The sequence below is a fragment of the Ylistrum balloti genome, unplaced genomic scaffold, assembly GCF_031769215.1.
Source record: "Ylistrum balloti isolate Yb309-2 unplaced genomic scaffold, AGI_CSIRO_Ybal_v1 Utg370010, whole genome shotgun sequence".
Taxonomy (NCBI): domain Eukaryota; kingdom Metazoa; phylum Mollusca; class Bivalvia; order Pectinida; family Pectinidae; genus Ylistrum; species Ylistrum balloti.
This window is the reverse complement of record NW_026782083.1, coordinates 1,512,276-1,524,167: the sequence shown is the minus strand read 5'-3', so window position 1 is coordinate 1,524,167 and position 11,892 is coordinate 1,512,276. Positions and strand designations below refer to the sequence as shown.

General features: G+C 33.2%; 1 protein-coding gene across 1 annotated transcript; it reads right to left on the bottom strand.

Moving 5' to 3' along the window:
* LOC132548441 (condensin-2 complex subunit H2-like) lies at window positions 1–11,439 on the bottom strand. Its single transcript, XM_060212306.1, has 20 exons — window positions 11,421–11,439; window positions 10,636–10,778; window positions 10,007–10,108; window positions 9,755–9,810; window positions 9,434–9,509; window positions 9,230–9,298; window positions 8,837–8,916; window positions 8,295–8,455; window positions 7,495–7,569; window positions 6,574–6,674; window positions 6,181–6,252; window positions 4,637–4,706; window positions 3,869–3,985; window positions 3,445–3,569; window positions 2,326–2,395; window positions 1,769–1,903; window positions 1,459–1,523; window positions 1,041–1,142; window positions 660–806; window positions 1–279 (listed from the first exon to the last, which is right to left on the bottom strand). Exons 2-20 carry the CDS (start codon window positions 10,768–10,770, stop codon window positions 142–144), a joined length of 1,896 nt encoding a protein of 631 aa, XP_060068289.1. The 5' UTR covers window positions 10,771–10,778; window positions 11,421–11,439; the 3' UTR covers window positions 1–141.
* Window positions 11,440–11,892: the final 453 nt, after the last annotated feature.

The following is an 11,892-nucleotide window of genomic DNA, read 5'->3' as shown; positions in this document are numbered from 1 at the left end:
TATATTTATTGCATAAGAATATGAACCTTTATCTGAAGCTTTTACACTTCTGTTAATGAGTAGTTGACATGGTCTCTTAAAATCTTTTAAAAATGTCACAGCCTTTGATAACCTTTATAAAGTGTCACAGTTCCTCAAGGGTCAAGAAGCTAGAGATGGTGCTTGGTATTCCTCTAGTTGTTCAAACATGCGAGTAGTAGATAAAAGTTTCAATTCAAATTTGTCTATTCCCTCTTCCAAACTTCCCTTCTGCACAATTCTCACATTTTCTGTGTTTGCCTGTAAAGATAAAAGTCAACATTGAATTTGATTTCAAGATTGATGTGAGTAGAGTTACAAACACATGATTTCAATGTTTTTTTCCTCTGAATTTCACATTAGGTATTACTGTAAACAAAATCTAGTACAGATGCTCACTGGAATCACATTTTCATGATGCAAATCTAATTTATAAATTAACAATTTGATTGATTCACAATAATTTGTATCATCAGTTTAATCAATTTTTATCAGAGATAAAATGTGTTTCATTTTAAAACGTCAATAATGACCTTCATATTTGATCTCTGTAACTATCCTTTCTTTTATTGAATTTCACAGACATTTAACGCCAACTTTTGAAAGTAAACTGAAACAACAAATCAAATATGAACACTTACCAACATCAAAGTTGACAGAAATAATCTACATATTTCGAATGATGGCTTGCCGGCAGCAACACATTTAAATGGAACAATCTTGTCATTAGTCAGATTATCTAAAACCTTGGTCCCATACTTGTTGATATCAAAAGGCTCGTGTGTTTCCTGTGAAGAAAGTGAAAAACTACATTTAGTGGAATGGAATAACTTCAATATCTCAGCTTAATTATTCCTTGATGTCTTGGGTTAACAATCTCATGATATTTCAGCTAAACCATTCCCGGATATCTCAGTTTTAACTCACTTTTAACAAAGCAGAAATGAATTCCTGAAAACCCAGACAGCTTTTCTATTGGAATAGTAAAACTGAAATTCCCATGAAACAATATGAATACCAACCTCCTCTTCTAGTTTGGGTATGACCTTGTCTTCCCATTCAGCCACTCTTTGTGACAGCTCTGTTATCTGGGCGTATTCCTGAGCACTTGCCATGTACTGCTCCTATTAACAAAAAGATAAAATTTCATTAACCAAATATCTGTGAGATAGGTCACATGAATGACTCCACTCTCATTCATATAGGTATCAATGTTTGACAAATTAGTCATTAGTAACTGTGACCTTAGAACACAGTTTCAAAAAAATCCTCTAAGTTTTAGTTGAAGTTGATCTTTGTAGCAAGTTTCATCACAATCTCTAAAGAAGTTGCTAGAATGATGACAACAATACCCCCCCACCATTTCTAGGAAATATTGCAACTTGTATCCAGTAGTGACATGTTGATGTGTTTTGTGTTGGTGATGATATGATGACTTACCACATGCTGTCTAACAAGCTCCTCATAATCAGTAACAATTTCTCCGATTTTAAACGCTCCTGATTCTGAAATAACAATGACAGAATGATACAATTTATTAATCATAGCTTTTCAAAACACTGTAAAGACCACATCAGTTGGTAACAAGGCAAAGGACAAGGATTTTATATACTGACCTAAGATGTGTAATGTTGTGTTTATAGTAAAAATGTTTTAGATTACCAGAGAACATATAAATTTACCTGATTTGCTGAGTGATATTGTGTTAATAGCGAGACATTTAAGATTATCTAAGAAATTGGAACTTTACCTGACCGGCTGGGTGAAGCTGGAAAAACAGGCTGATCTGAGAAGGCTGATTCAATAGCGTTAAATAGATTTTCATCTACCAACGGAGCATCATTGTCTATGTCATCACCGTCGTCTAACCTGTCCATCCCTATATCTGTAACATATTATTTCTGTTTTACTCTTCTGAGTTACCGTGTTATAATCACTTACTTAAAATCAAAAGTCAATATTACACCTGTGAGTTGACTTGGAAGGAATAAGTAAGTTTTAGGTAAGTGGTGTTTAATGCTTATTAATTACTGTAACAGATATAAGTTTAAATTAATGAAGTTCTGAAGTAACTGGTGTGAAATTTGAACACCCCTATAATTAAATAAGTACTCACCAATGTCAGATTCAAATATCCTCACAAACAAACTGAGAAAGATTTAACATAACTATAAATAATGACCAATGTTGTCCAAAGAGATTCTTAAACCACTATACTGACCTGTGTTGTCTGAAAAGATTTTTACACCCCTATAGACACTAACCTGTGTTGTATGATATAATTTTTACAACCCTCTAGATACTGACCTATGTTGTCAGGCTGGTCATTCTGGTTGACTTCCTCATCCTCCTGGTCCTCTTCCAACACCTCACGGCTCTGTGCGACACAAAACTTCATTAAAACTCTAGTTAAAACTGCCCAGCATTACTCTCAGATCAGGTCTATTGACTACACCAATTATTATTTATCATATGTGTCCTTATTACAGAGTGGAGATAAATTGGACTGAAAACTTCCTTCATTAACTGTTACTCAAAGAAAAGACACTTCCTGTACATCAGTATCTGTTATGAGAACAAGCAAAAAGGCTTAGCAACCAACTAAATATAGCAAAGTGATTCATGTCTCCTGTGGAGTCATTACATTAAAGAAAACCCATCAAATAGCTGGTCTTCTTAAACATTAGTGTAGAGACTAGAAAAACAATAATCTGATTGATCTGACCTTGCTGTGATCTTTGGATTAAAGATCCAGAACTGTACCTAACAGATGTTCCAGTAATGATATGTCAGTTTATACAACAGTGTGAACAATATATGACTAAAATTCAGAGATATAGTATAGTAGAAACATCGGATATTATTTAGGCATTTCATTACCTCCAACATTTCTTTGTTAAATTTATATGTACTTGAGGGCAACCAGCATTGATATATGTACATGTATAGTAATGAATGAAAGATGGGGTATGTGTAACAAGGAGTGTGTGTGGGGATGTGAGGGTGTGTGTGGTTGTGAGGGTGTGTGGGGGATGTGAGGGTGTGTGGGGGATGTGATGTGTGGGAACAGGGAGGTGGTGTGTGTGTGGAGGGTGTGTGGGGGATGTGAGGATGTGTGGGGGATGTGAGGGTGTGTGTGGATGTGAGGGTGTGTGGGGGATGTGAGGGTGTGTGGGCGATGTGAGGGTGTGTGAGGATGTGTTATTGAAGGTGAAAGGGTATGTACTATTGTATAGGCGTCTTTGAGTTTTAAACTGTATGTTGTATGATAATTAAAGAAAGCTGACCTTGTAAACATGGTTATGCTAAAACTGTTTGATATAATGTATCATTTTATATTTTTGTAATGTCTATTTATAACAACATAAAAAACTAAATAAAATAAATAAATAAAAGATAAAGAAAAAGACAGAAATACTGATTTACCACAGATTTTCTCTGTTCTCTCAGAAGCCGTTGTCTCCTCTTGTATTCTATCCAGTACTGCTGCTCAAATTCAACAAGAACTGGTACTTTCCTTGGGTTCTTTGGAAACTTGCTTTTGTGTGAAACTACAAATCATAACAATAACAATAATAATTCATTTTTCACAGTGATAAATTTGAAACTTCCAGATTATCCCATCTTATTTTTAGCACACCTATTTCAAATTTACCAAAAGGTTCAAAGAAATAAGCAGAAAATAATGGAAAATTCACCATCTTAATTAAAGTAGTAATTAAAGAATATTTTATAATTTCACTAAAACTTGTTTTATTCTACAAAAGTAGTTTGAGTTTAAACACATATTATCAATATTTCACGAAAATACAACTTATTTTAACTTCATTTGAAATTTAAATGTTCTCACATGTTTCTGTGATAAACTCGGACAGGGGCTGAAGCTTTGGTTTTTTCAATGGTGCTTTTCTCTTTCTTTTCTTTGAATTGACATCCTGTACACATTCAGGTATTTTAAAGGTTTTACCTGAAAAAATGACAACATGATTTTAACATGATCCAAAACTACTGGAAAAGTGTTTTAATGCAATAAGGTTTTCAATTTTAGAAAAGAAACAAAAAAGAGGTTAGATGGACTTACACATACATATCCATCAGAACCACCTGAAACAGTCGAACGTCACTTTCATTCTTTCATTCACAATCAAAATCTAATCATGTGTAGAACTTGAGGTTACACTATACCATAACGTAAATATAAATTGAATCTATTGTTTCTGACAACTTACTTTTCAACATGTTTTAATTCATCACATAAAGTAATAAAGACTAAGTCATGGTTCCCCATAACATCTTCCCATTGTTAAAACATACACATGGTGTGACACTTTAAGTTTGATTTATAGTCTTTTTGCAATTAAAATTTTTCTGGCTGGTCACAAAATTGAACTTGCACAACTAGGGACTTACAGAACTCATTTATCAAATTTGACAGAGATCTACCCCCAAATTTCTATGAAAAAGTGATAGCAAGAATGAATAAGAACAAACATTAATCAAACCATCGATGAAGGACCATTTGAGCATTCCACAATTTGATGATGGTGGGTTAAAAATATACTTGTTATTGGAGTAACTAGGGTCTACTATATAACTGAAATTATTTCTTAAAGCTTACTTTTCTTAAAAGCTTTTTCTGTTTGTGTTGCTGCTTCATGTTGATCAATTGGATCCCAGGCATCAACATTCTGTCAAATATAGGTTAAACATATATATCAAATTTCTGTCAAATATAGGTTAAACATATATATAAAAATTCTGTCAAATATAGGTTAAACATATATATAAAAATTCTGTCAAATATTGGTTAAACATATATATATATATAGGTTAAACATATATATCAAAATGTCACTTTGGTATCAAACTGTATTATATTCAAGAAAAAATATCAGAAATTGTCAGAATCCTGAAAATGGAATTGCTCAAGGTTCTAAACATCATATTAAAGTTATAAAGAATTCTGTCAAGAACAAAATTTTCAAGACACTATCACTAGAGATGACTATTGAGGCCAAAAAAGTTATCATAACCATGATAGTCAAGTGACTATTGCGATACTATCAGGACAGTTTTCAATTTAAAATGTGTCTTTTCTAACCCAGAAATAAAGGTCACCAACCAATTTAATGTATCAGTATGCTCAATTTAGCAAGAATTGAAAAAAAATATTTAAAATTTTCATACAATCAAGTAGGTTGCACAGTGATATTTGTTACACTTTTTTTCCCTTAGTATTCATCTTATACATAAACAAGAATATATATATAGGCCTAGTAACACAAGGATAATATAGCTATTTACCAAATGAAGGTGCCTGTACTTTCACAAACAGGAGGGTAATTGTGATCAGTTTTGAGACATATTGTTATTAATTTTCACGTAACCAAACTGCTGCCCTACCAATGTGTTTGTCGTTTTATTGGCATGGGAAAAATTATAAAATGCCACTACCTCCTGCCATGTTATATCAAATTGGTCATTTCAGGGATGGGTCTAAAACATGGACCTACGGTTAGTTACCATCCTCCTTACTACAATTTGTAGATGTAATTTAATCTTATCAGAAACAATTACAATGTAACACTTATTCAAGATATATAACCTCATCATTGTAACTACTTGTGCTTAAAATTCTGTCTCCTTTCTCAGCAGGTGATTGATTGTGTCTTGGAACATTAGCACTACTCCCATTTGAGGTACCAAAACTGTTTTCATAAATAAACGAAGGTTTGCAGCCATTTGGCAATAACTCCGTCAAGAATCTTGTTTTCAAAAAGTATTTTTGTTTAGTTTTAAAAACTACCATTAACAATCAATAGTTGACCAAACTATCACTATAATTATTGACTTGAAAATAAGCTATCGACCTATTGCCATCGAGCAAAGCTATCGCAATACATCGATAAGTCAACCTATTGTTACAACACTACTATAAACATACAAATTTTAACATTTTTCGTACTGAGAGGATTGGACATAAACATGATTGTGCTAATTACAATTATTGAATGTTGTTTATGTAGCAATCATTGTGGACGTGCTTGGGGTTAATTTACCATAAAAACGATAATACACTAAAATTTGACAGCATCAAATAAGGTATTATTACAGTAGCTGTCTCATTTTGTTAACTTCAGTACGAATTTCTAATATACATACAGGTTTAGGTGGTACAACTCGCACTGTCTTGGGACGTCTTTCTGATCGTCGTATCTCTTGAGGTTCTACATCCTAAAATATTAAGTGGCAATTAATGACAACATACAAAGCTGTAGTTTAGGATTTCAGTGTATCAGTTTACATCTGTTTTAAGCAAACTTAAATATCAACCACAAATATCACAACTAGGTTTCTATTCCCATAAAACATTAATTCAACAGTTATATTACTTTCAATGTATCTATTCATTAGAGCAGCAAGTTTTTACATTATTTCTTCTGCCCTTTGATGATATTAATCATAACTTATTAACTCAAAACAAATGTTTATTTCATTCAAAGCAATAACAAAAGCCAATCAAAGGACAAATGAAAGGTAAGATGAAAGTCTTACTGGTGCTTCTGTTTCCAAAGGAGGGACATCACTTTCTGCAGGAGCTCCATCCACTTCATCATTAGGTACATCAATCAATGGTTCATTTTCATTGTCATCGTCTGGGTAAAAATTGAATAAACTTAAAACATTATTTCGAAACTTAAAGATGAATAAAATGCCATAGGATCTGAGTTTGTATTTGAACAAATACAAGCCTAATCAATTTTCAAGTTCAACAGTAAAAATTCTAAACATGTCTGAAAAGACTTGTCTGGAAGCAACCTGTCTAAACTTCAACTTATATCAATTTGAGAGAGGTAAACGATAAACTGGAGACAGAGATAAACAGAAAACTAGAGACGGTTAAATGGAAAACTAGAGACGGTTAAATGGAAAACTAGAGACAGGTAAGCTGTGAACTAGAGACAGGGGTAAATGGTAAACTAGATAGATGTAAATGGAAAACTAGAGACAGGTGAGCTGTGAACTAGAGACAGGGTAAATGGTAATCTAGAGATAGAGATAAACAGTAAACTAGAGACAGATAATCAGTAATCTAGAGATAGAGATAAACAGTAATCTAGAGACAGTTAAATGGAAAAAATGAGATAGGTAAGCTGTGAACTAGAGACAGGTGTAAATGGTAAACTAGAGACGGTAATCAGTAATCTAAAGACAGAGGTAACGTTAAACTAGAGACAGAGGTAACGTTAAACTAGAGACAGAGGTAACGTTAAACTAGAGACAGATAATCAGTAATCTAGAGATAGAGGTAAACTGTAAACTAGAGACATAGGCAAAGGGTAAACTACAGACAGGGGTAAATGACTCTACAGACATAGGTAAACAGTAAACTAAAGATAGAGCATCATCGCACTATATGGATTGGTGTGTTAAATATTTAACGCCAATTTTGTTATATGGAATCAAGGAACAAACCTCCAGATGGATCATCCATGGCCATTGGTACATCTTCAGATACTGGTGGTTCTATAACAGTCTCCTGTGGGATATCTGCAGACAGATTAAAATGAATTATTTAAGTTCTATTTTAGGCCAATTAAGTTTTGTCCAACGTACTTTAGCAGGAGAAAAACAAACTAAGCTGAGCCAAGACATTCACTTTGCAGTGATGAGGCAGTCAAACTGACTAACAATTCAGCACACTGACTAACATTTCACTATACAAACAAACATTTCACGACACTGAAATTCTGCAACATTAACAATTGATCACACTTACATTTTACAACACACTAACTAACATTTTAGTACAATGACAAACATTTTACTATATTGACTAACATTTCACAATACTACCATTTCATTACACTTATCATTTTACGACGCAAACATTTCACGACGCTAATATTTCACTTAACAGACCAACATTTCACACATAAACATTTCAAAACACTTACATTTAATAGCAAACATTTTACTATATTGACTTACATTTCACAACACTAACATTTTTACTGATCAACACACTTGACCTTATCACTGCCGCACCTGAACATACACCTTATTGTTGAATAAACTGGCAGTCACCTCAACAGCCTTTTTATTGAATCATCTGTCAGTAACATGGAAATCATGTTGACTGGCTTCAATACTTGATATCTACCTTTAATCTTACTGGCTTGCCTACTTGATTTATACCTTTGACTATGGAGTGACAAGGCAGCCGTGTTGACAGACTTCAATACATCTACGTTCAATCTTACTGACTTGCCTACCTGACCGATGCCCTTGACTATGTAGTGATGAGGCAGCCATATTGATTGACTTGTCTATGAGAGTATAGTGGTACAAATCCAGCAGCAGTATCCCTGATTGGTGGACAGAGCTCGTGTTCATCCTGAAGTCATTCCTACTGGCAAGGACTTCACCTGTTTTACTGCAAACGTCATCATAATATCAGGAATATGGCTTTATGTTCAAGTACATTTATTAACAATCTGTTAACCAATTTGAATGAAAGTTGATTTAGTTAAATTTCACCCAAAAGACAAACTCCAACAAAAATGAAATTAAGCATCATGTTGAGCTTATGTGTGCAAAATCATGTTTAAATTCAACAATGTATTCTATTATATTTACTAATATTTATCTTAAATGTCTCTAAAAAATAATTACGTTTGTAGGAAAGTTTTAATGAGGAATATTAATTAACTATCTCTCATAGTATTCAAATACAACCTAGGCAAAAATCTCCGCGCAAGGGAGACACCTGCAAGATAGGCAGTTGTAATTTTTCTTCCCTACTTAACAGACTTACCTGAGGAGTGGGTTGTCCCCTTTCTCCCCATCTTCTAGAGGAATCAGGCAGAGAGGCATGTGGGGCATGGGCTCAACAAACTGTAAGAAAATATGTACCATAAGGATCACAAATTTATAAAACCTCATTATTCCTCTCTGGGTTTACAAGTTAAAATCATCAGCCCTACCATAACAATGCTTTCTTTTATCTGATCAATCATATCAATAACATAAGAAATTTATGAAAATTTTATTTTGAGAAAAATGTGAGGAAAGAATAAACCGGAAAAAATTACTATATGTGCTTAAAAGTAGGTGTACTTGTAGTAGGTAGTTTGTGAAACTTAAACAAAATACCTCATGGGTCATTTTTACACTTCTATACCCAATACATTTACTGTATTATATCTACCTTACATCCGTAGCTGTCTTCCTTGATCCAGATGTTGTTATGTTCTTGGATGTCATCCAGACTAAGAAACTGCCAAATTAAAGAATAGTTTTGTATTTCTAATACAGGTACTGTATAGTTCTCTATATTACCTGTACAGTATATCAAGGAATACATGTATAGCTGACTACAGAGCACAGCATAATTCATAATATAGATAATTACCTCATCGGTGCCGTCATTAAAATTTGCATCCTCGTCATTTCCATCTGCATCAATCGAGGAGACTTTAGCTTGTTTTCTGTACATAGACAAATGTCAAGAGACTTTGAAGTATTATGAAGAAGAAAAAATGTTAAAAAAGAACATTGGAAGACACAACATTGAATTATGCCATATGACGACAAAAAAAAAGTAACAAACAAACAAACAAATAAAAAAAAATTAGTCTGTATTCATATAAAAAGAAATTTTATTTATTATCTATGACAAAGATTTGAACTACAAAATTAACACCAACACTGATTTCAGATAGAGATGTCTTACTTTTTATTGGCAAGTAAATCAAGGACCTGGTGTACCAAAGTGTATAGATATTCCACCTGAAATGATATTTACATATAATTATTAACAAGTAATTCACATGCTTTATTAAGCCCATGTGCAGCTGATGGGAGCTTCAGAAAGATTTCACTTTTAACTGCATCAACATAAAATGACAGGCTAGGTTTATCCATTCTCAAATTTGAACAAACATTCCCTGATCTAGCATAAATGTGATGGTCTATTATCACCTACCTTTTTACTGTAAACACAGGCAGAACCCTGAATGACCATGGCTGCCTCAGCAAAGTTCATTGTAACAAGTCCTCCATCAAAGGCCACTGTGATGTGCTCCAGCTATGTAAGACATAAATACCTGGATATTCAAAATGTTATAAGACAGACTGACAACCAGTGTATTGATGCTTAAATATATTTCCTAAACACATTTTTGGGGGCAATATTGTATCTTATTCTGATAATGCTTTTATAAATGGATTCCAATTTCCAATTTATGCAACAATATTTAATGTTATTAACATTTCTTGGGAACTGAAGAGATTTTGTATCACCAAAAATATAATACGCTTCCTGATTATTGGTAAATTTCATCAGGTTACATATTATACCAAATGACAGTTAAATGTAGAGTAGAATGTCAGGCAAATGAAATTTCAGAATCCATATACCGATTATCCTGATGTCTACAGATGATATCTCAAATGTTTTTTTAAATTCATTAAAGCAGCAATTCTGAACATTCTGGGTCTGTTTTATTTATATTTCAGATAAATCCATTAAAATTAAACTGTCATACATGCATTTGCGTTATTTTCTGAAGTAAAAAAATAACACTTTTAATGAAAACTAGTCTTTAGTTGTACCTCCTCTAAGTAATCCTCCAGATTACCAGCAATGTCTACATCCCAGTTCTTGGTGAGGTCACGGATAGGTTGGAGCATAGAACAAAACTTTGCCATAGCATCAATGTTCTGGGTTTGTGATTGTTGGACAACCATGATTGAACCTGAAATATAATACCATCTTTCATTTTATATATCTTGATATTTTAACTTGACAATACATACACATACTGTACTTCTGAAATCTTTTTATCAACTTTGGAAACTGGAGCCAACTTTAAAAAGAAGAAGTTGTGTAAAGTATGCATCTCTGAGATTATCATTTATTTATTGGACATGGTAACTGTCATATCTATTATTAACAAATAGGCATGACTTTAACTGGTGGAACTCTTTATGTTTACATTTCCTCTTGGTGTGCTCATTTACACAACACAGAATTTGAAAGAATCATTATCTAAAAAAGTCATTTGTTTCCTATGCATTAGAAATATTTTTTGGGTGCTGTTCAATCTATACCTGGGGCACTACTTTACACACATATAAATCTAGAAGTGTCCATCTGAAGTTAAACCATGTAAATTTCAACTTCCTTTCTTACACTAGTTGTGACTGTGACCAGTCCTGATTTCAAGTAATGTATGTAGTTGGCAATGGACACCAGGGGAGAAGACAGAAACAGGACATATATTCATAATGCACTCCAAGAACCATTACATGTGCATTAAAGAGGTGGTTTAGAAGCATACATGCTTAACTGACATAAGATTAGGTAAATCAGTAGACTAACGGTCAACGTATTTTACCTTGTGTGGATGTACCTAATTAATAAGATAGTAAAAAGTAAACCAGCTGATGTCCCCTGGTGATCCAGTAACGGCAAACCGCATATGATCAGGTCACGTTTAAGCATACAAGTAAGCCGATCAGCTTGACATAGGGAGACACTGACATTCTTAAACTATTGCAAACATTTTGTTAACAGAGAGAACAAATATTTTTGTGTTTGAAGAAGACTTAATGCAGCTCTTACGTCCCAGTATCTGAATCTCGCGCGTTTTGTAAACAAAACTTCAAGAATTGAGAAATAATATTTAATTCGCTCAATTCAGTGAAAAGTAGTCCAATTAAGGAAATGTGGACCAATCGGTAGAAGGGTAACATCCATCTGTTTCAATTAAAATATTAACATACATATCACTACACAACATATTAGTGGCATTGATTATTATAATATATAAAAATGATATTAAAACAAATAAACATTATTATTTGTGA